At 27.4% G+C, this 26059-nt stretch overlaps 4 protein-coding genes across 4 annotated transcripts; all 4 read right to left on the bottom strand.

The window, feature by feature from the left end:
- Window positions 1-137: 137 nt before the first annotated feature.
- LOC106693730 (uncharacterized) lies at window positions 138-4747 on the bottom strand. Its single transcript, XM_053737426.1, has 5 exons — window positions 4592-4747; window positions 2049-2648; window positions 482-589; window positions 267-413; window positions 138-197 (listed from the first exon to the last, which is right to left on the bottom strand). The coding sequence occupies exons 1-5, from the start codon at window positions 4745-4747 to the stop codon at window positions 138-140; spliced, it is 1071 nt and encodes a 356-aa protein (XP_053593401.1).
- A 1785-nt stretch (window positions 4748-6532) lies between these two features.
- LOC128667458 (odorant receptor 13a-like) lies at window positions 6533-11091 on the bottom strand. Its single transcript, XM_053737425.1, has 5 exons — window positions 10843-11091; window positions 9708-10307; window positions 8013-8120; window positions 7797-7943; window positions 6533-6592 (listed from the first exon to the last, which is right to left on the bottom strand). Exons 1-5 carry the CDS (start codon window positions 11089-11091, stop codon window positions 6533-6535), a joined length of 1164 nt encoding a protein of 387 aa, XP_053593400.1.
- A 4134-nt stretch (window positions 11092-15225) lies between these two features.
- On the bottom strand, window positions 15226-17140 carry LOC103571548 (odorant receptor 13a-like). Its single transcript, XM_014442693.2, has 4 exons — window positions 16541-17140; window positions 15576-15683; window positions 15360-15506; window positions 15226-15285 (listed from the first exon to the last, which is right to left on the bottom strand). Exons 1-4 carry the CDS (start codon window positions 17138-17140, stop codon window positions 15226-15228), a joined length of 915 nt encoding a protein of 304 aa, XP_014298179.2.
- A 5941-nt stretch (window positions 17141-23081) lies between these two features.
- Window positions 23082-25893, bottom strand: LOC128667457 (uncharacterized). The gene is made up of 5 exons (XM_053737424.1): window positions 25867-25893; window positions 24959-25558; window positions 23435-23542; window positions 23214-23360; window positions 23082-23141 (listed from the first exon to the last, which is right to left on the bottom strand). Exons 1-5 carry the CDS (start codon window positions 25891-25893, stop codon window positions 23082-23084), a joined length of 942 nt encoding a protein of 313 aa, XP_053593399.1.
- Window positions 25894-26059: the final 166 nt, after the last annotated feature.

The raw sequence follows: 26059 nt of genomic DNA, 5'->3' as shown, positions 1-26059 counted from the left end.
GAAATTTTATGGAAACTATAACTCGGTTATATTTATTTGAAATTCAAAAATTGCAGTCATAAATTTAAAATTTTACAAACTACAGTACAGTCGTAATTATAAAATTCAAAGTATTTTATTTTTTTCTTAACATGAATTCAAGAATCGGGATCAAAAGTTTTTAGTAATAAATAATAAGAGATTGTCGTATTTATCACCTGAGAAATAATAACATAACAATTATCATTTGATTTTAATTCATATTAATACGAATGTTAAATACTTACTGATACAAACATATCGATTGATACGGTTGATAAGCTGCAAGCTGTTAATACCAGTGGTTTTTGTGAAAGCATAATTATTATTGAAGTCATAGTACGTTTATTTCCAAACCAATTGGCGGCATATATAGTGTCTATTAAATTTTCACTCTATTGAAATAAATGCTAATTGGGAATCCATTTAGTGGTATTATTATTTTTAAATTTGTTCAATTTACCTCAGTTGTTAGTTGCGATCCAGCCCATGCGAAAATAAAAATTTGTGTTAATTTTAATCCAGCATATGCTGCACACAAAACCATTACAGTGAATGGTATAGATTTTGCCTGTTGAATGATTAACAATTTCGATACTTTTTTCGTTTAATTTTAGACATATTTTTAAGAATACTAGTACTTTGATATATTATGAAAATAAGACAAGTATCTACATATATTTAGCTTAATGTAACTCATACCCGAAGAATACTCCGCTAACGCTAAAGTCAGGCTCATAAAATTTTATATTAAAATATAATAATTTTTGGTTGTTCAAAAATGTGATTTAATATATATTAAATCACTACTTTTTATATTAAATCATGAAATTTTAGTGAAATGAGCGGAGTATATCCCTACTCAATGATTCAAGCCACTAACTAATCTATCACCTCTCTCTTTTATGACGTCACTTTGAATTTAGCTAATTAATTAACATGACCAAAATCTCGACACTGTAAAAAATGAGGTACTGACATCAAACTCCCTAAAAGTTTAACAAATTTCCTTATCAGTGAAACCAAATTTGTTTGAACCAACGAAAAATAGTTTGTCTCAAGAATATCATTTTTATTGGCTTGAAAGCTCTACTCGATTATAAAAAATTGCTTAAGGGTTTATGTTAAAATTTTTAGACTTGGCCGTTATTAAACAACATTCGATTGAATAGTAAAATATATTTTAATTTAAGTTTCGATGAACTTGATTTAAAAATAATAACTTGTTGAATCAAACTTTTGAATTTTTTTAAATTTAACTAAACTCTTGAAATGTCGTATTATACTGAACGTGTTGTGTCAACCGACGAGTTTTTTGGGTAGAAAATTCGATGAGATTGTAGAAATAAATTCACGCACTCACCTTAAAACGGAATAATTTGACAAGAATTCAAATGTATTTGTTACGAAATATCAAATTATATTTGAATGAAAATATAATTCGATCGGGTGCTGGGTTCGAATCCTCCGGATAGCAATCGCGATTATCAAATTTTTATCTAAAAACTGACCACGTTAGGATTAATAAGTAAAGTGTAATAAATAGAATATAATTATCCCAATACTTGATACAAAAAAAAAAAAAAAAAAAAAAATTTTTTTTTTTTAACACTTTTTATAACTACGACTGAATAACGCTGACTAGACATTTAACGGCGTTCTTCTTCGTGCATTCATTTCATCAACTACTTTTTTAAACTAGAACTAAATCAATATTAATGGATCAATCAAAATTTATTTAGATTCATGAAGATTTTTGTAGATAAAAAAAAATTTTTTAAGCTCCTCGTCTCTTTTAAAATCGAAATTTTTAATTTTTATAACTTGACAATTTATCTTTTTTTGAGCTTTGGTCTACGCTGATCAACAAATTTGAATAATAAAAATATCAAATCTATGTAGATTTGAATAGAATGCTAGATTTATGTGTCCATGAATCCAAATAATTTTTATCTAATATTTTTCAGAATAAAAATTTTCCAAAAAAGGAAGTAGTCAACATGTATTTAATAAAAAAATTTTTTTCTTACATGAGACAGTTGAAAAATAACAGCACAGAGTATGATTGCATTGGTGCCCATAGACCAAAGTATAATTGGTCCATAAACTTTTTCAATTTTCCTCCGACATTCTATCAATATTTCATATTGGAGTACACAATGACGTATGGTTGCTTCACTATTTTCCTCATTAAAACATGACATGTGGTGCGAAATATCACGTATCATACCGATTATTTGAAACACATAATAAACAAAAAGACTATCTATACTTGCAGTTACCGAAATAATACTAAATGTTGTTAGATATTCATTCAAAAAATGACAATTGTACAAGAGTCCACTGGGAGGGTGTTCCCAAGGATAATCAGTTGGATAAATAAGATTATATTTAATAGGCCGTATATGATGTCTCCATTGGCTAATTATTGAAATAATAGGCGCTATCGCGTAAGAAGTGCAAGATATAGTAACAAAACCCGTTGCAATTTTACACAAACGTCGAAAACTTGTAATTCCATTTAAAATAATATTCGATAGCCCAGATTTTTTTATTAGTTCATCGATATATGGATCGAGAATTGTATGCAGGTCATTAATATCTTTACGATTGATAATGAAACATAATATCTTGCAGAGTGAAAAATATAAAAAATATTAACTTCTTGTATACACGGAAAAAAAAATAGTTGTAGCTATTCTCGGATATTGCTGAGTACTTTCTGTAAAAAAAAAATTTTAGAGAGTACTGTATGCTATCTAGAGTGTATCCACTACTATCTAGACTATATCCTCTACTGTCCGGGATGGTACTCAGTACTATCCGGAGAGTAGTGGATATAGTCTAGATAACATACAGTACTGTAGAAAATTTTTTTTTTACAGAAAGTACTCATTACTATTCCAGAGAGTAGCCACAACTATTTTCTTTCCGTGTACACAATTAGAAATTTGTGTGTTTGTCTTGAAAAATTACTTGGTTAACATTTTTTTGTGTTGATTTTCAACACAGAAATCTATTAGTTCAGCACATAATCATTTGTGTTACTTTACTTGAACAGATTTTTTATGTTAAATGATTAGAAAATCCGGATTGTTTACATTTCTTGTTATTCGAAAATTAATGCAAAATTTGTGTTATTTAGCTAAATACTCTCGCACATGTTTTCATTATTATAACCAAGCAAAGCATTGTAGCAGCATTGTCTGCAAGGAAACTTGGATTATAGTTTATTTAAGGGAGACCGGGGCAAGACGGCCCACCTAAGCCGATTATTATTCTTTGTGGCTTTTAACCATCAAGTCGATTTACTCTCGTCCAACTTTAACTCAATTCAACAAAATTTTAGTGAAGCTCCTGAAAAAAAAATTTTTTTTTAGGGGAAGACGGTCCCCTCCGAAAACAAATGAAAATAATTTTTTTTTTTAATTGTAAAAAAATTTCCCGCGTCACAAATGTTTATATTTTTCTCTTTAACAACTGTGTTCACTTTAATATTACTCGAAATAACCTTTTTTGATATAATACGAGTAATTTATTCACTTCTGTAGAAAAAAATTGAGTGTTTTAATTTTTTTTCCAAACATATTACCAAATTTTATAAATATATTATTCATAATGTTACATATAATAATTATAATTGTTTTGTTGGATCTTATAACAAATTATATGAATAAATTGAAAGTTATTTAATTAAAAATAACTTAATTGATTAATAAGTATTTTTCTATTGAATAAAAAATTGATTATTGGTATTTTTAACTTTTTCAAATGCTCTATTTTACTCCAAATCCATAAAATTAACCAAAAAATGATATTTCTATTAAATTAATTATGATTAGGTTATCATAGTATGAAATACATTTTTTTTTAGAATTTTTGAGTGGTTCATTTTGCCCCTAGTTTCACGTATAAGGCTAAAAATAAGTAAATAATCTGAATTTGTGATAATCAAAAGAAAACAAGAAAAAAGAAATTTTGGTTAATTTTTGAGGTGGGCCTTCTTGCCCCAGGGGGCCGTCTTGCCCCGGTCTCCCTTACAATTAAATATAATCATAGATGACTTTCATATTTTTATGATCAGGTTCAATGATTTGTTTAGTCTCATTTTATGGGAAGATATTTCATAGCTCCGTTTTTTAGAAAAATCACAGATACTCGAACTAATTGTTTTCTAAATTGACATAAGTTGTACTAAGGGTAGATTAGTATACTTGAGTTGGTTTGGTTATTTGCTTATATTCATTTGTTAATTCTAACACGAAGAGTCTGTTAAAGTTACACAATTTTTTTGTCAAAATAACAGATTTTATGAGTTCAATTATTGAACATAAAATTGGTGTTGAAGATCAACACAAGCACAATGTTTTGAATTAACACAAAAATTTGTGTAGAACGTTTGCAACACACGATTTGTGTTGAACTCAACACAAAATTTCTAAATGTGTATACATCAACTGTGTAAAATATAATACCATACTTTCATAATAACTGTTGAATATCCCACAAGAACACTTAAACCTTTGGTAGCAAGAAAGATATTTGAAATGTGAGTTTTGAAAAAATTAAATACCCCAATAATTGGTATTATGAAAAAGGACAGGTGTAAGAATAATAATGATTGAAATAATATATTTGAATTTTTTGATGACCAGAATCCAATAACCAAAAGCAATCGCCTTATCAGAGTTTGAAATTTCATATATTCTATTCGTTTCTCGACAAGCATATTCGCGTACAATATATAAAATATGTGACGTAAAGAGTTAGTAGCCTGATTGAAACTGATATTAAATTGAACAGTTGTTCTGATATATTATATTAGATAATATATAGAAAATAAATGATTCTGAGAAGTAAGAATCAATTTATATTATAGAAGTTAATTATCTACTTAGTATCCTGAGAATAAGCAGATGATTGCCGCTGATTGACATAATAGTTCTCGTAATAGATTTAATATTGATTCGAAAATTTATACACAGTAGTGGGGGAGTCAGTCTTAGCTTAACTCTTTACCTGAACAGATTGTCTTATTATAAAAGATAATAATCTTTTATACCTATACGCACCTTACGGTTAGAATGATCAATACTTAACAAATGTCTGCTATCATAATTCATCAGTCTCCAACAGTTTTTTGTTCAGTACTCACGTAAATTAAAAATAATTCGTGCAAATTTTTTTATGTCTTCAATCGCGGGTTAGTTTTTTATTCTAACAATTATGAAACACTTTTAATCACTATCTTTGAGTATTTTCTTTCTGGTCTTTATGAAAATGATCAATTTTTTTTTTTTCATTCATGTGTCGTGAGTTTTTCAACAGTTTAATTAAGTCACAGTTTCTCTGTGATGCATACACAGTAAAAATTTTTTGGACCCGGTGTAGTGTAAATGGCTCGGTGTAAAAATTTTGGTGTGAAAATTAAAAATTAAAAATGTTCATTGTTCATTTGTTGCTCATCAATTAAAATTATAATGGGTAACATGGAATGGTGTAAAATAAGTAGATTACACCGTATAAAATTACACAGATGGATGTTTACACCAATCATTTTTGACACCGTTATTTTACACTAAACGGCCGTGTAAAGTCCTCCGGGTATGCAAAGCTCTCTCGATGTAGGAATCAAACATAGGAGTTCAACGTGATTAATTTTTTTTGTCCTTTAATACTTTTCAAGAGCGCGATATTTATAATAATTAGTTATTTAATCGAAAGTAGCGATGCAAAACTAAGAAAAAATTTTTTTCTAACGTGATAGTATAATAATTCTAGATAAACGTTGAAACAAACACCACACTAAATGAAGTTTGCTGTGCGAGCCGAAGGAGAGTGCGGCAAACATAAATGTCATGTATATTTTTACTTATTTTACAAACCTTATATTCATATAGACATGATTATAGAATACTTGCAGCATCTCTAGTAGCAATTTAAGTCAAGATTTTTAAATATCTGTTCGATCTCTTATTATATGTTTCCTAAAATTAGTTCAGGTTTCAGCAGAAAAATACTTTAGATTGTAAGAATATTTTATTAAATATTTGTTCCTTTGTTTCGGTTATATAACATTTGAAATATAATTCAGTTTATATCAATCAAATCCATCATAAATGTTAACAAAAACTATGATTCAGTGAATTTATTGATTAAATATTTTAAAATTACAGACCTTTTATTTTTAAACGTTGCAAGCTCAAATGTTTCGAAAATCTGTCAAAATAATAACTAATTTATAATTTATTTTAACGGATGCTAAATCCTGATTATTTCTTAATGACCGAAATTTTTATTTTTTTAATTAATAATAATTTCCCTCCGAGTTGAGGTTATTTTGTCCAAGGGTAACTGGTCGCGGCAACATATCACAATGTTTTGGGATAGCAGACGTCAATTATATAACCTTCTACTTTTATATACTACAGTAATAATCATGGAGATTATTATGATGCTCAAAAGTATTCGAATGAAAGTACTTGTTTTTTTGATATTTTTGGGTTTAATGCATTTATGCATCAGGATCAAAATTTTTCAATAATAGAAAATATGATATTGTCGTATTCATAACCTAAGCAATGATAAAAGATAATATTTATAACCTATATAAATTTATTGAAATACATCCGGGAAAAATGGATCATATATGACCATATATAGTGCGGTTAAGTGAAATGTATAGGAGATAACATCTGACATGCCGCTGAGAACAATCTAGAAAGTTGCCAGTACTATTTAGATAGGACCCACTACCATTTCATTTTGTTTCGACAGATGGCGCTGATTGTTATCGAACATGGTAGCTATTGTTATTTATTTTTTTCCGTGTAGAGCAAAATTTTAAGTTACTTTATGAAAATTTTCTTTTTACTCAGAGCTTGAATATCTCTTAAATGGTCAGGTTTATTCTAAATACACAACAGACCTTTTTTGAAAAGCAGTGACCCTGACACGAATTGACCATTTATAATTTCCGAGACAAAAATGTAAATAATATACTTTGATATAAAGATATATTAGGGTAGTTCATCTTTAGGCGATATTTTTTTTTTCGGTCCTACCTGAAAATCTGATAATTTATAGAAAAAAAATATCGCCCTTGGAAAAAAAAATTCTGAGTTAATTAGAGACTCCACTCTTTGAAAAATTCGATTTTCCTTATAAATAACACAGGGAAAATTTTTTTTACATTTCAACTCGATTTTTCGGTATTAAAAAAATTCTTTTAGAAAAAACAAGCATACAGCTTTTGTCGGGAATTAAATTTTCTACAAAAAAGTTAAATTAAGCAAACCTGTCCGACTAACAGTTTTTGAGTTGTAGAACTAGAAAGGTTAATGTTAATACTGATTGATGATACATTTTCTTTGAATTTGAATTGTTTGATCTTACAGCAAATATTATTTACAATAGACTTATTTAAAATTAATGAATTGTTAGTTTTATAGCGAAACTATATTTTCTATTTTGTGAATATGTATGAATTTTGATGTATAAATCCATAAAATTACTGAAAATGATTGAGCGCAGCGTAGAATTGAGATATCAGGCTGGCCGTTGGCGAGAATTTTTTTTATACCTCACAGAAATATTTGAGATGATGGAAAGAAAAGTTTTTTTTAGACCACCTTACGCCCATATATGGCCATATATAATTTCCGAGACGAGAAAAAGTAAATGGTGGACTCTGATATATAACTATATATGGGTATACATGGCCGTATATGACCATATATGATTCGTTTTTCCCGGGAATAAAATAAATAAACACTTACTGCTGAAAACATTTCGATTGATATAGTTGAATAGCTGCATGCTGTAACAACCAGTGGTCTTTGGGAAAGCATAATTATTATTGAAGTCGAAACACGTTTATTTCCAACCCAATTCGCAGCATAAATAGTGTCTATTAATTTATTACTCTGCCGAAATAATTATAAAGTTAAAATTCATTTGAATAGTCTTATTATTTTGATATTAAAAAATATTACCTCAGTAGTAAATTTTGATGCTGCCCATGCGAACATAAAAATTTGGGTTACTTTGGAACTAACATACGCCGCACATAATACCATTGTAAGGAATGGTATAGTTTTAGCCTATTAAATTACAATTAATATTTATAGGTTCTTTGTTTATTTAAATTTTAAATTCATCTTGAAAATAATCACTTGTATAGATTGGTATGTATAATTGACTGATTCAAAAAAATCGGCTACTTTTTTTTTAATGATAGGAAAAATATTGTTTGAGATGACGAAAGAAAATACTGTTAAAGTGTAAGTTCTTATTTTTTACGAAGTTTTCAAAATTCTTGAAAACTCTTTAGTTATTTGCATTTAAATGTCAATATGTTTCGGGAAATCGTATTCTGGCTGATTCTAAATAATTACTTTTAAATACAAGTGTCTAAAGAGCTTTCAAAAATTTGGCAAACTTTGTCAACGATAATTTGTAGGAAATAAAATGATCTAAAAAAAAGGCTTTATAAGATTTTGTAAGAAGTCTAATAGATTCGCGGAAAAGTCTAATAATACTAAAATTTACTATGAATTCAACTTTGATCTGGAATAACGTTTGAAAAATTGAAATTATCGAAAAATGATAGAAAACCTTTTTTGTAGAGCGTTTTATTTTCAACAAGATTATTCAGTAATCTTTTCGATATACGGGTTTGCGAATCGAAAATTAGGATGATGCGGTTGTTAATTTTAATTCTTAAAAGCTCAAACTTTCATAGTACTTTTTTTTCATCATCTCTAACAAAATCTTCCGTATAACTATAGAAAAAACAAAACATTCCTTTTTTTTTAATTCAGTCTAATATCTATACACTGTAAAAAAACATTTCTGACGTCAAATTAGATTCGTTTGGCTGAAGTATTCCAAGCATTTGGATATAGCCAAGTTTCTTGAGAAAAATTTAATAATCGTAATTGCTATCCGGAGGATTCGAACCCAGCACCCTACGCGCGAGAGTCAGACGCTTTACCGCTACACTACAGAACAAGTAGAAAAGTTTTAATTAATTGTGCTTCTAGTACTTTGTTTTCATATTGAATGGATATATACAATCGATTGCTTATACATTGATTTAAATGAGATAAATATGTTACTCTTTTGATAAATAAATTTTTTTATTTAATCGATAGTATAAAGACTTTCGTTCAAATACAGTTCGATATATTGTAACGAATTCACTCATATTGTTGTCGAATATTTTTCATTTTTAATGTGTGCATCAAATTATTTCTACATATAGTTTCAAATGTTAGTTTAATTACGATCGAACTCAAAAACTTTAACATAAGCGCTTAAGTAATTTCTCATAATCGAGTAGGGATTTCAATTCAATACCAATGATTTTCTTCAGATAAACAAGTTTTTGTAGGTTCAAACGAATTTTTTTATACTAAAGGGAGTTTGATGTCAGAATCTTATTTTTTACAGTGTATAAAGCATTCCAGCGTTCGAGTTATAACGGTTTTAAAGTTGACATTGTAAATTATTAATACGCGATAATTTTAACATCATAGTGGGCAATAACTTTAGATTGCTGAAAATCAGCAATGAAACGGCAAATTTTGATATTTATTTGGTCAGTTTTAATGAAATACTTGATTCAGTAATTCTCAAAGGTATGCATTAAAAATTTTTTTTCAATTAGAAATTTTGAATTTTCTTACATGAGACAGTTGAAAAATAAGTCCACACAGTACAATTGCGTTGGTTCCCATAGACCAGAGTATTATTGGACCAAAAACCTTATCGACTTTTTTTCGGCACTCAAGCAATACTTCATATTGGCGTACACATTGTCGAACAGTTGCTTCACAATTTTCATCAGTCAAAGATGATATATTATATGAAATATCACGTATCATACCGACCATTTGAAATATATAATAAACGAAAAGACAATCTACACTAGCTGTTACAGTAATAATACTAAATGTTGTAAGATATTCATTTAAAATTTGACAATAGAATGTAAGACCACTCGGAGATCGTTCCCAAGGATAAATCACAGGATAGAGATGAAGAAATTTTAAAGGTCTTATTTGGTGTCTGTATTGACTGATTATAGTCAGAATAGGTATTATCGCATACATAGTAGATGATGCTGTTACACAACCCGTCAATCCTGCACATAGTCCTCGAAAAATTGAAACTCCTTTAAAAAGGTCTTTTGATACTCCCGATTTCTCACCTAATCCATCGATATAAGGCTCGAGAGTCGCATGTAGCTCATTTAAATCTTTACGATTCACCATGAAACATATCATCTTGCAGGATAACAAATATAGAATAAATAATATAAAATATACATCTTTATTATGCCAAAACATGGTCTCACTAATTTTTTGCCAAAAAAAAATAAAAATTTCGAAATTATTAATTAAAAAAAAAAAAAAAAAAAAATAGAAAAAAGCAAAATTCATAAAAAATACTATTTTTTAAAAAGTAAATTATTATAATAAATTTTTTAGGTGTTCTATAATTAGACTATTTATAGAAAATAAATGTATTTAAACTCAGAAACAAAAATTTTAAGTATCTTGAAAAATTTTTTTTTTTTGTAACAATGTTTTGAAAGAAATAAAAAGACACATTTTTAGTTCTTTTGCATTAATGGAACTCATTCAAATATTTATTTTTTATCGTCATGACATTTTCTTCCGTAAATTTGCCGAGAATAATTAAAAAAAAAAGAATTAAAAAATATCGATTTTTTTTTTGTTTTATAGTAAAAAATCAGTGAGATTACACTTGTGCATAACTATCATGCACACATAAATTGTATAAAAAATAATACCATACTTTCATAATAACTGTTGAATATCCCACAAGAACACTTAAACCTTTGGTAGCAAGAAAGATATTTGAAATATGAGTTTTGAAGAAATTAACGACACCAATAAGTGGCAGTATAAAGAAAGAAAGGTGTACAAGTAGTAATGATCGGAATAATGGACTCGAATTTTTCGTATTCCAAAACCCAATAATGAAAAGTAAACGCCTTATAAGAGTTTGGAATCTTACATACCCTAACTGATTCTCGACAATCATATTCGCGTATTATTTTCGAAGTAGATAGCAAGAAGGGTTCAAAGACTTAATAAAACTGGCAATAAATAAAATTGTGATTTCGATATTACGCCAAAGACTATGTCGAGTATAAAGAATACGGAGAAATAAGAATCAATTTTCAATATAAAAGTTAATTACCTACGATGTAGCTTGAGCGTAACTTGATGATTGCTGTTAATTGACATAATAGTTATCGTAGTTGGCATAATATTGATTCGATAATTTTTAAACAGTAGTGGGGACGTCAGTATCAGCTTAACTCTTTACTTGAACAGATCGGCTTATTAAACAGCGCTTTCATTTCTCATATGTGTCCGTTTTGTTCACGTTGTTGTTCTAAATAATCAATACTCCACTGTAAAAAATCGCCGGGGTAAGTCCAAGCGGTGTAGGTGTTAAAATCAGCGGTGTTAAATTTCAACACCAAAAGCAGTGTAAAAATAACGTCACTGCCGGTGTAAATATTCTAAACCGGTGTTAAGATATTTTATTTTGTGAATATTTTTACTTACTCAATCACTATACTTGTCAATAAATGATATTTTTTATTAATTTTCATAAAGAACTGACATTTTTTGTGTTTTAAAATCTTTAAAGTTCATTCTCCAAGCAGACGCAGTTTACCCTGCTTTTGCACCGATATTACTTTTGAAAATTTTTTATTTTTAATGAATCAATGGCAATTTTAGCTACGGATATTTTTATATAGTAATTAATTTTATTATATCTTTTAAAAATACACCGACTATGTATACCTCCAATAGATTGATAGATCTGAAAATAATATAATACTATATTTTATAAAATATTATATATTTTTAGTAACACTAATTATTTGATGATCAATAATCTGTGAGTTCAATTAGTAATCTACTGTGCAGAATGAAAATTGAATTTCTCTTAATCATTGAGAGCTTATACTATTATATATATTTAACAATTAATTGTCAAAAATTATAATTGCTTATATAATAATGGAACCTGGAGAAACATTTATAAAAGAATATGATTATGAATTTAAATTATTATCACTTAATTTCCGACGTATAAAATTGATCGAGTATTTAAGAGTCTATTTCGAAATTTTTCAATAACAAGTAATATGATATCGTTCTATTTATAATCTGAAAAATAATTTATTGATCAATAAGAAATATTATTCAATTAAATTTAGTTTTAAATTACTTACTGCTGAAAACATTTCAATTGAAACAGTAGCAAATCGACAAGCTTTTATAATCAGTGGTTTTTGAGAGAGCATAATAATTATTGAATTCATAACTTGTTTATTTCCCAACCAATCAGCTGCATATATAGTGTCACGTAGTTTTTCACTCTATTAAAATAGACGAAATTTTTCATTTATTCATAATTAAGTGAATAGTATATTGTGTGACAAGTGATGAAATAAAACGATTTCAGACCAGGGTGAAGTTGGCTGCTCGAGCCGTAAGTGAAGGCTGATATCACCTGTAGTCTAAAATCGTGATTCATCCTGTCGTTTTGTTCAATAAATTTAATTTTTTGAGATACATAAAATATTTTCTAATTTAAAGAAGCGTTTAATTACCTCAATAGTGAGACGTGATCCCGTCCATCCTGAAATGAAAGCTTGAAATATTTCTAGACTTGTCAGGGCTACACATAATATTATCAATACTAAAGGTGTTGATTTTAGTCTATTAAATAGATTAAAAATTATTTATGCGTAATGTTTTTTATAAATTTACTTCAGAAATTCATGAATTATTATTAAATAATTTTAGGTGACTAAACATAATAGAATTATTTTCAATGAATTAAGCTGAGATTGTTATGTATCGTGCGATACATAACATCATGTATCACAAACAAATGATAAAGTCATTTGTTTGTGAAAAAAATTTGGACAAAAGTATTTACAAAGCTCTGTTATGTAGAAAGTAGGCCTTGGAATCCAACGTGATTATTTTTCTTGTTCTTTGGTATTTTTTTAGAGCGTTGTTTTTTTCAACAATTGGTTGTATATTCGAAAGTAGCGATGCATAACTGAAAATGAATATTTCTCTTACGCGACAATATAACAATTTTTCATTAACTTCGAAAAAAACACCACACTAAATAAAGTTTGCTGAGCGAGCCAAAGGAGAGTGCAGCGAACACAAGAGTCTGATCTATAGTTTTACTTATTTTACAAACCTCATATTCATACAGACATGACTATAGAATACTTGCAGCATTTCTAGTAGTAATCTCAGTCAAGATATTTAAATATCTGTTTAATCTCTTACTAAATAGTTTCTAAAGTTAGTTCGGTCTTCAATAAAAAAAATACTTTAGATTGTAAAGATGTTTTATGCAGTATTCATTGTTTTGTTCCAGTTATATAACATTTGAAATATGATTTAGTTTATATTAACCATATTCATCATAAATGTTAACTCAAACTATGATTCGGTGAATTGATTGATGAAATATTTCAAAATGACAGATCCTCTATTTTTAAACGTTATAAGTTTAAATGTGTCGAACACCTATGAAGATAATAACTATCATTTATTTTAACCTTTACTGAACCATGATTGTCCCTTAATGACTGAAATTTTTATTTTTTAGTTAATAATAACTTTCCTCCCAATTCAATCGTCAGTATGTTATAAATCTATTTACGGGGAGAAAAAAATGGGCATTTTTCCAATTTTGCTTAGGGGAAACTCTTTTCTTGGCGTTGTAAGTTTTACTATGTCAACATATGAATTTTAACTATGTCACATAGAAAATTTTTCTTTGTTACGTACGAATTATTTCTATATCAACAATGTAAATTTTTCCATACTATCATTCGAAAAATAACTAATGTAGTATAGGAACAATTCCGATGTTAATATAAGTAACATTGGAAAAAATTACCATATATGTAAGAATGAAATATTTGTAAACTGATGGTTTTTTTTACGTAACTTATTAAGTAAATCAAAAGTAATTAATTGAATTTACGATTATATACTGTCGGAAACACGATGTAATTGACTTTTATGTACACGTTTATATTAATTGAATTTCTAAAAACATTTGCTCAATGGTAGGTGCTACAGAAAATTTTTAATTAAATTGCACAAAATCTTTTTGAAAACTTTAAAACTCTATTGTTGTATACCTTAAACCTTCACACATTTCTATTTTTTCGCTTCAAGGCCTAAATAATAATAGTGACCAAAATATTTAGTATTTTTTGTTGGTTTTAGTTTCATGTGGATTTTTCCTATGCGACATAGCAATTTTTCTATGTTGACATAAGAATTTTTTCTATGTAAACGTAGTTATTTTTACTACGTCAATGTAGGAATATTTTCTATCCTAACAGAGGAATTTTTTCTTTGCCAACCTAAGAAAAATTTCTATGTCAATATAGAAGAAATTATTCTAATAACATAGAAAATATTCCTATGTTGACATAGTAAAAGTACCAATGGTAGCGTAGGAATTTCAGCAACGTTAACAGAGAAATTTTTCTATGTCTACGTAGAAATTTTTCTAATGGTACACTGTGAAAAATTTCCATCAAATTTTACTATGGGTGCATTGTAACCCCGGACCATAAGAAAACTGATACAAAATTTACAAGTGTACCATAGTAAACGTATGCGCATAGGTCCCAATCATGTCATCTGCGCATACCGTTTACTATGGGACACTTGTAAATTTTGTATCAGTTTTCTTATGGTCCGGTGTTATAATGCACCCATAGTAAAACTTGTTATAAATTTTTCACAGTGTAATATAGAAGATATTCCTGTAATAAGATGTAGGTAAAATTTATATAAAATATCGTTATATTCTCATTTTTTTCTAGTAAAATTTCCTATGTTGACAGAGTAAAACTTGCTTTGCCAACGAAGGAATTTCCCCTAAGCAAAATTGGAAAAATTCCCATTTTTTTCTCTCCATGTTCGATTGTATGTTTTCGTTTTTCCAATTGTTTATTTATCAGTAATTACAACGTATTGGAATAGCAGACGACAACTATAAATTTCTACTTTTATATACTACAGTAATAGTGATGAAGATTTTTATGATACTCAAAAGTATTTGAGTGAAAGTACTTGTTGTTTGATATTTTTTGCTTTAATGCATTTATGCATCGGTATCGAAATTTTTCAATAATAGAAAATATGATATTGTCGTATTCATAACCTAAGCAATAATAAATGATAAAATTTGTAACTTATATGAATTCATTTAAATAAATAAAATAAATAAACACTTACTGCTGAAAACATTTCGATTGATATAGTTGAATAGCTGCATGCTGTAACAACCAATGGTCTTTGTGTAAGCATAATTATTATTGAAGTCGAAACACGTTTATTTCCAATCCAATTCGCAGCATAAATAGTGTCTCTTAATTTATTACTCTGCCGAAATAATTATTAAGTTAAAATTCATTTGAATAGTCTTATTATTTTGATATTAAAAAATATTACCTCAGTAGTAAATTTTGATGCTGCCCATGCGAACATAAAAATTTGTGTTACTTTGAAACTAACATATGCCGCACATAATACCATTGTAAGAAATGGTATAGCTTTAGCCTATTAAATTGCAATTAATATTTGTAGATTCTTTTTCTATTAAACATTTAAATTCATTTTTAAAAATAACTTCACTTGTATAGATTCATATATATTAGACTGATTCAAAAAGAAATCAACTAATATTTTTTTTTAAATTTATGCAAAGTATATGGTTCGAGATAAAAAAAAAATACTGTTAAAGTGTGAGCTCTTATTTTTTACGAAGTTTTCAAAATTCCTGAAAGCTCTTTAGTTATTTGCATTTAAATGTTAATATCCGGATCAAAGAAAAATAACTTGATTTTGCCTAATTTTAAAAATTTTAATTAAAGCAAGTCTAGTTTAATTTCTTTTTTTAATAAATGAAAAATACACTGTAAGATATTCGGAAATTTTTCCGATACACTGATTTTCTGAGGAATGATAAAATTTCAGACTTGAAAAAAATGTTTCCCATCTTATTTAAATAGAAAATCAAAAATTACGATGAGGCGGTTGCTCATATTAATATTAAGAGCTCAATCTTTAACAGTATTGTATTTTTGTCATCTTGAACAATATTTTTCTCATGATTTTTGAAAAAAAAAAAAAAAAAAAAAAAAAAAATATATAAGACTTTTTTTTAATCAGCTTAATATATACGTCAAGAATTCTAATGTTCGAGTTATTACAGCTTTAAATTTGACGATGTAAATTATTAATACGCGGTAATTTTATTGTTACAATTGACAATAATTTTAGATTTCTAATAATCAGCATTGAAACGACAAATTTTGATATTTATTTAGTCAGTTTTATTGAAATACTTGATTCAGTAATTCTTAAAGGTATGCATTAAAAATTTTTTTTCGATTAGATATTTTGAATTTTCTTACATGAGACAGTTGAAAAATAAGTCCACACAGTACAATTGCGTTGGTTCCCATAGACCAGAGTATTATTGGACCAAAAACCTTATCGACTTTTTTTCGGCACTCAAGCAATACTTCATATTGGCGTACACATTGTCGAACAGTTGCTTCACAATTTTCATCAGTCAAAGTTGATATATTGTATGAAATATCACGTATCATACCGACCATTTGAAATACATAATAAACAAAAAGACTATCTACACTAGCTGTTACCGTGATAATACTGAATGTTGTAAAATACTCATTTAAAATTTGACAATAGAATATAACACCACTAGGAGATCGTTCCCAAGGATAGATCACAGGATAGAGATGAAGAAATTTAAAAGGTCTTACTTGGTGTCGGTATTGACTGATTATAGTCATAATAGGAATTATTGCATACAAAGTAGATGATGTTGTTACACAACCCGTCAATCCTGCACATAGTCCACGAAAAATTGAAACTCCTTTAAAAAGGTCTTTTGATACTCCAGATTTCTCAATTAATCCATCGATATAAGGCTCAAGAATCGCATGTAGCTCATTTAAATCTTCACGATTCACCATGAAACATATCATCTTGCAGGATAACAAATATGAAAAATAGTATAAAATATATATCGTAATTATGCCTAAATACGGGCTTTCTAATTTTTTTCAAAAAAAAAAAAAAATTCCGGAATTATTAATTTGAAAAAAAAAAAAAAAATTCTAAATTTATAAAAAAAATATTATTTTTCAAAAATTAAATTATTATAATAAATTTTTTAGGTGTTCTATAATTAGACTATTTATAGAAAATAAATGTATTTAAACTCAGAAACAAATATTCTAAGTATCTTGAAAAATTGTTTTTTTTATAACAATGTTTTAAAAGGAATGAAAAGCCACATTTTTAATCGTTACACAGTAAAAAAAAGAATCGTTGAAGTGTAAAAAAAAGTGTGTGTTAAAATTCTAGGTGTTGAATTTTTAAAACTTTTGTGTGTCAATTAAACACACAGTTTTTGTCTTGTTTGAACTGTCGCAATTGATTTATTTTTTAGCACACAAAAATGTTATTTTATATGAAAATAACACTTTTTATATGTAACTGTCAAATTAACACACAAAATATTTTAACAATAATCTCAACCATCATAAAAGAATTCTTGGAAAATTTCTCACTTTTAACATATACGCGTATATCTTTTTCGAAACTCACAACATATAAATAAGTGTAAAACGTTCGTTTTACACAAGATATGTGTTGATTTTGACGAATCTCCTTTTACTGTGTGTAAACTGACGGAAGTATTTCCAAGATTTAATGATCACAATATTTTTTTTTTCATAAATCCGGTGAAAACAAGTTGAAAAAAATTGATTTTTATGTCTTACAGTAAAAAATGGGTGAGATTACACTTATGTATAACTATCATGCACATACAAATTGTATAAAAAATGATACCATACTTTCATAATAACTGTTGAATATCCCACAAGAACACTTAAACCTTTGGTAGCAAGAAAGATATTTGAAATATGAGTTTTGAAGAAATTAACGACACCAATAAGTGGCAGTATAAAGAAAGAAAGGTGTACAAGTAGTAATGATCGGAATAATTTACTCGAATTTTTTGTATTCCAAAACCCAATAATGAAAAGTAAACGCCTTATAAGAGTTTGGAATCTTACATACCCTAACTGATTCTCGACAATCATATTCGCGTATTATTTTCGAAGTAGATAGCAAGAAGGGTTCAAAGACTTAATAAAACTGGCATTAAATAAAATTATGGTTTTGATATTACGCCAAAGACTATATCGAGTATAAAGAATATGGAAAAGTAAGAACTAATTTTATTATAGAAGTTAATTATGTACTGAGTAGCTTGAGCATAAATTGATGATTATCGTTAATTGACATAATAGTTGCCGTAGTTGGCATAATATTGATTCGATAATTTTAAACAGTAGTGGGGACGTCAGTATCAGCTTAACTCTTTACTTGAACAGATCAGCTTATTATAAAGTGCTTTCATTTCTTATACGTGTCCGTTCTGTTCAAGTTATTGTCTGTAATGACCAGCACTATATTTAACGAATGTCTGCTGTCACAATTCATATACTTTTTACAGTTTGCTTTTTATTCATTAATTAGCTTTATTTTTCAATTTTTTTACTTTTTCCTTCATACTGATAAATTTATTTTTGTTAAATTAATAAGTATAAAGTGAGAATTTAATTAATTAAAATAAAATGTACTTGAATTACAATTGAGTAAGTGCCGTGTAATATTTTTGATAATTACTAAAATTTATTATCTTGCTACTGTTATAAAAATAATGACTTTTGAAAATTTTTCATTTTTAATGAATCAATGGCAATTTTAGCTACGGATATTTTTATATAGTGATTGATTTTATTATATCTTTTAAAAATACACCGACTATGTATACCTCCAATAAATTGATAGATCTGAAAATAATATGATACTATATTTTATAAAATATTATATATTTTTAGTAACACTAATTATTTGATGATCAATAATCTGTGAGTTCAATTAGTAATCTACTGTGCAGAATGAAAATTGAATTTCTCTTAATCATTGAGAGCTTATACTATTATATATATTTAACAATTAATTGTCAAAAATTATAATTGCTTATATAATAATGAAACCTGGAGAAACATTTATAAAAGAATATGATTATGAATTTAAATTATTATCACTTAATTTCCGACGTATAAAATTGATCGAGTATTTAAGAGTCTATTTCGAAGTTTTTTAATAACAAGTAATATGATATCGTTGTATTTATAATCTGAAAAATAATTTATTGATCAATAAGAAATATTATTCAATTAAATTTAGTTTGAAATTACTTACTGCTGAAAACATTTCAATTGAAACAGTAGCAAATCGACAAGCTTTTATAATCAGTGGTTTTTGAGAGAGCATAATAATTATTGAATTCATAACTTGTTTATTTCCCAACCAATCAGCTGCATATATAGTGTCACGTAGTTTTTCACTCTATTAAAATAGACGAAATTTTTCATTTATTCATAATTAAGTGAATAGTATATTGTGTGACAAGTGATGAAACAAAACGATTTTAGACCAGGGTGAAGTTGGCTGCTTGAGCCGTAGGTAAAAGCTGACATCACCTGTAGTCTAAAATCGTGATTCATCCTGTCGTTTTGTTCAATAAATTTAATTTTTTGAGATACATAAAATATTTTCTAATTTAAAGAAGCGTTTAATTACCTCAATAGTGAGACGTGATCCCGTCCATCCTAAAATGAAAGCTTGAAATATTTTTAGACTTGTTAGGGCTATACATAATATTATCAATACCAAAGGTGTTGACTTAGCCTGTTAAATATATTAAAAATTATTTATACATTTTTTTTTTTTATAAATTTATTTTCAGAAATTCATTAATTGTAATTAGATCATTTTAGGTGACTGAACATAATTAAAAAAACTTCAATAGTATATTATATGGCTAGGGATAAAACAAGAATAGAGACGATTCCAGACGAGAGTGATGTCGTCTCCCCGAGCCGAAGGCGAAAGCTTCCATCACACCTAGTCTGAAATCGTGTTTTATTCTAATCCGCACTCTACATTTCCCCCAACAGCTCTTATTGAAACTTAAAATTTAAATGCCAAGAGCACTTTAAAATGAATCAATTTCAGATCTATGACGCATGCGCAAACTATTAACTTGGTGGTATCACCTTTGATCATTTTTAAATTTATAGCAAACAAATACAATTTTTACTGAGCTGAAATTAAGTCAAAAACTGATTCAGTAGGTTGAAATTAGAAATTTTCTGCCTTAGGAAAGAAACCAATGGCTTTAAGCCCGTCGAAAACATCAATCTGAAATTGACTTATTTTAACCTACCAAACAGGCACTTAAACTCATTATTTGAATACAGATGATATGAAAAAATAAAATGTAATGTCTCCAATCAAATGATCTTTCAAATTCTTACATTTGATAGTTGAAAAATACTAGCACATAACGTAAAAGAATTCGTTTTCATGCTCCACAGAATAATTGGTCCGAAAATAATTTCAATTTTATCCCGACACTTTAACAATAATTCATATTTTAAAATACACTGTTTTATAGTCGCTTCAATGTTATCTTGATTTTTGAGAGATGATATAAGATATGATATTTCACGAACCATACCAATTAGATGGAAAATGTAATAAATAAATAGACTGTCAACACCTGAAGTAATCACAATAAGACTAAAACTTGTTAAATTTTCATTAAGTATATGTAGATAATATACCACACTATTAAATGAATCATTCCATGGGTATATTATTGGGAAAACATGATTATATTTTATAGGCTCTGAGTATTGTTTAAATTGATTAACCACAGAAATAACTGGAAACAACGCATAACAAGTGCAAATAATTGTCGTCAACACTGTTCCAATTATGGTTAAATGACGAAAACTCGATACTCCATTTAAAACAATGTTCAATAATTCTGGTTTTTTTATTAGCGTGTCGAAATATGAATCAAGAATTGTCCGTAATTCATTAACATCCTTACGATTAACAGCTATACAAGCTGCCTAGTGTAATAAATAACAGAAATTGATATTTAATTTTTATTAATAATATAAATACTCTCCAAACATAAATAAGTGAATATTCACTAATTCTGAGTGCCTATCGAACTACTTTTTGAAATTAGTGGTTCGGTTTGCACTTGGAATTAGTGAATATTCACTTATTTTCACTAATTCATGTTTACAGAGTAAAATAATATTTTTAATTTATTTAAATATATATCACACTTTCATAATATTCGTTGACAACCCCATGAATATACTTAAGCCTTTTGCTACAATTCTAATATTTAATATATTAATATTAACAAAATTCAAAACTCCGATTACTGGTATAACATAAGAAGAAAGATGTACATATAACAATGATCGTACAAATATATTCGACTTTTCTGTTGACCAAGCACCTATGAGCGAAAGTAACCGCCTGATAAAGTTTCTAAATTTCACATATTCTAACTCTTTCTTTCCAATCATCTCTAACGACGATTGGTAGAATAGCTAATAGACCAATTCGGATTTACATTTAAAAATCAAAAGAAAAAAGCAATTTTATAAGAAGATGAAATAATACCTAAATTACGAATAATATAAAGTATTGACTATCATTTATAAGGGTTAGTTTAATACTCGATATGAAGCAAAAGAGTTGATTGATGATAATTGGAATAATTGTTGCATGGTAATAGTTTTTATATTGATTAAAAAAAATTCATTCTTGGTGGTGGGGACTCAGTCGTAGTTCAACTTTCAACTTGTGAAGATCGTTTCATAAAAAAGTCTTTCGTACCAAACATATGTATATATTTATAATTGGCGAAGTTTGTCAAAGTTTTGTCATGTTACTGTTGAAATATTTTATTTCATGTTGTGATATTTTACTAACCAAATAGCTTATGGTTAAATGGAAGCATAAAGTGATTTATTTCTATAGGACGAAACTATTTGCAAAATTAGTTGAGTTAGAGAAAAATTGACAGTTAGTGTAAGTTAAATTGGTAAAAGATACAATTAATAATGGGTATAATGATATATAACATACACTGTAAAAAATTTTAGGATTCGGTCTAGTGTATACGACGGTGTAAAAATTACACCAAAGTGCGTTAAGAAAAATAATCATAAAAATATTGAAATGTTCGAAATACTATTTAATATCTAAATAAAATTAAGATTGTTATTGATTAAGTACTTAAAACTGTTCAATGCTCATTTGCTGACCATTAATCAAAATTATAACGACTCGAAATGGTGTAAAAAAAGTAAATTACACCGTGTTAAAATTACAGATGAATAATTTACACTGAGGACTTTTTACACTGTTATTTCACACTACACGGCCGTGTAAAGCTGTGGGGGGCATTTTTACACCAAAATTATTTACAGTGTACATCTTTTTATACAAGATTTTGATACTATTTCAAATAATAAATTATGGTTAAGAGGAGGAAAAAATGGCGTATTAACTTCTTGAGATAACACTATTTGTATTCAAAAACTACTCTGAAATTTTATGGTGAATTATATCAATCCTTTATATCTAGTTTTGAGTTGTCATACTTGTTCAAAAGATGAGAACGAAAATTTTCCATACATTTCAAATTATTCCTCTTTGAAAATTACAAAAAAAAAAAAAAAATGACACAAATTTTTATGAAAACTAAAAATTTGTCTTAATTTCTTTAAGTATATGTAAAGAACAAAAAATTATCGTATCCCACATAAAAAAAATATATTTCTTTCTTAATTAGCAACTTTATCATGCTCAGGTTGCTCCTATTTAAATTTAAATATTAATTAATTTAAGAAAAAAAATTATCGATTTCATAAATGATGAACTAAATTTTTATTTTATTTTATACGACATTTTTGATGGTTTGTAATTGAATATTCATGACTGCTAGTGGAAATAACGATGTGCCTATGTTCAAGCTCCCTGTTCAAACGTTTTCAACAATAAATAATATGATATTGTTGTATTTATAACCTAAAACAAAAAAAATGATTTAATGTTTATCAGTTTATTGAGTAAAATTTCAATTTTTATCAAATGACTTACTTTTACAAACATATCAATTGTAACATATAATAAATTACAAGCTGTCAAAATAAGTGGCTTTTGGGAAAGCATTATAATTATTGATGACTTTAATCTGTTATTGCCAAGCCATCTTGAAGCATATATAGTATCCCTAAATTTTTCACTCTAAATAAAGGAATTTGATGTCCAAATTATTATCATTATCAATATTGTATTTTATTAAATAATAATAAAATTACTTCAGTAGTAAGAAGTGATCCCGCCCAGGCAAATATGAAAACTTGGGTTAATTTTAAACAAGCGTGGGCTATACAGAGAACCATTGAGATAAATGGAATCGATTTTGCCTGTTAATTCAAAATTGACAATTATTAAAATATATCGTGTTACTAATTCCAAAAGGGCATAATGTTATAGTCCTTTTGGCCTTAGAGAGCTTCCGAAAGCCAATAGGGCACATATTTTTCTGTTATTGCCAATCGTTTTCTAAGACAATTTGAAAGCCAAAAAAGGGTTTGAATTAAATTATGCGTCTTTTTAGCTTTCAAAATTATTTTCTCAGTTTTGAACTTTTAAAGAAGTTGCGATAACAATTGATAATAAATAAAAAATTGTAATTCTTCTTAGTTTAAAGAAGCTCTTTAAAACCAGAAGGACAAATAAAAATATACTTCCTCTTGAAATTAGTAACGCGATATACTACACTATAAAAAATTTGTGGAGTGAATGCGGATTAAATCCGGAGTGAATTCGAAGTAAATGCGGAGTTGATGACTGCGGATTTATTTAATTCTCATGGAATAAAATTCACTCCGCAGGAGAATTTATTTTAATATTGAAACTCCGGTTTGCAGTGAAATTTACTCCAAAGCGGAGTGTATTTTTATTTTAAAACAACAAACCGGAATGAATGCGTTTTCGAGGTGATTTTTTTCTAAAACTGCGGAACTTCGAGTGACGGAATGAATCGAAATTTAAATAAAATCTGAAACCACTCCGAATTCACTCCCAATTCTTCACAAAGTATACTATGCGTGGATAAAGATAAAAAGTAACTAAAATATTTGCCTAAAAACATAACTTCATATTTAAGAATTATTAAAACAATTTAAATGGATCCAAATTTTGATTAAATCAAATTGACTTTGATCTACATAGATCTCTTTATACACGGAGAAAAGAGAACAGTAACCATTACTGCGCAGGAAAGTGATTCAGCTAATGGAATAAATATAACTACGGTAAAATATGCTTTTACTATATTTAATTTTTCGCTCAAACACGCTCATTGACTGGATTACTGTTCTGCGCAGCAATGGTTACTGTTTTTTTTTCTTCGTGTACTATTTCAAATTAGCAATATATATAATTAATAATGTTTAATATAGAAAACCGCAAATGGTTGTCATTTTTTTTATAACTATGAACAATGACATCAAAACTATTAATAAAATTCCGATCAATTAGAGATGAGGGTACCGGCACTTGAATTATTCACGCCCGTGAATTAATATTTAGTTAAAAAATTATAATCTCACCTATTGAATATCGAGAGCGGTAATTTTAAGCAAATCTCTAATATTAAAATATTAAATAGTTCATTTTACAAATAATTGATTAGCTTTTGGAAAATTTTTCATATTATTAGTCGAATTATTTTAAACTCAATTTAAAATATAAAAAAAATGTTTTTTTTTTTTTTTTTTACAGCTCTTCATATATTTATTAACTAAATTATTTAAAAGTAATTTGCTGTAACTCACATGAGAAAGTTGAAAAATAACTGCACAAAGTACAATAGCATTAACATTCATAGTCCATAGTATTATTGGCCCATAAACTTTTTCAATTTTGCCGCAGCATTGCGTTAGTATATCATATTTATCAACGCATTGGCGTATTATTGATTCACTATCTTTTTCATCGAATATTGAAATACGATATGATATTTCTCGTAACATACCGATTATTTGAAAAATATAATATGTATAAAGACTGTCGACACTAGAGGTTATAAGAACAATGCTAATGGTTAATAAATATTCATCAAAGAAATGAAAATTGTACATTAAACTATTTGGTGAAATTTCCCAAGGATAAATAGTCAGATAAATAAGATTATAACTAATAGGCCATATTCTCTGTCGGCACTGATTTATTATTGAAATAATTGGAACAATTGCATAAGAAATGCAAACAATTGTGATGAAAGTTGTAATGAATGTTGGTAAACGTCGAAAAGTTGATATTTTATTTAAAACTAGAGTTGAAACTTCGGGTGTTTTCAATAATTCATCAAAATATGGATCAAGAATCGTATGTAAAGCATCTACATCTTTACGATTTATGATAAAGCATATTCCCTTGTGACAAAAAAAAAATTAATTTAAACTTTTTATTTCACATAATTATCAAATTTTTTTCAATCTGTGATATATTGATAACACACTTTTATAATGACTGTAGAGAAACCCAACAAAGTACTCAAGCTTTTGGTGGCAAGATTTATATTAGTAATATTGGTTATTAAAAAATTTACTACGCCGATAATTGGAACTATAAAGAACGACAGATAGATGTGAAATAATGAGCGGAATAATAAACTTGAATCCTCTTTCGTCCATAGGCCGACAATAAAAAGCAATCGTTTAATAATACTTTGAAATTTCACATATTCTATCTGTTTTTCTGTAACCATATTTCAGGGCAATGAAAAATGGAAAGAAAGAAACGACAAAGTATAGTTTAATAAGCCAATTTGAAATGACATTTTTAAAATAAAAAAATACTAAATTGTTGCAGAATATATTGATAGATTGTAGCAAACGGGTATAGAGAAAAGGGTAGAAAGGGACTTCCAAGCT

Source organism: Microplitis demolitor, chromosome 3, assembly GCF_026212275.2.
Source record: "Microplitis demolitor isolate Queensland-Clemson2020A chromosome 3, iyMicDemo2.1a, whole genome shotgun sequence".
Lineage (NCBI taxonomy): Eukaryota > Metazoa > Arthropoda > Insecta > Hymenoptera > Braconidae > Microplitis > Microplitis demolitor.
This window is presented reverse-complemented; position numbering and strand designations above follow the sequence as displayed.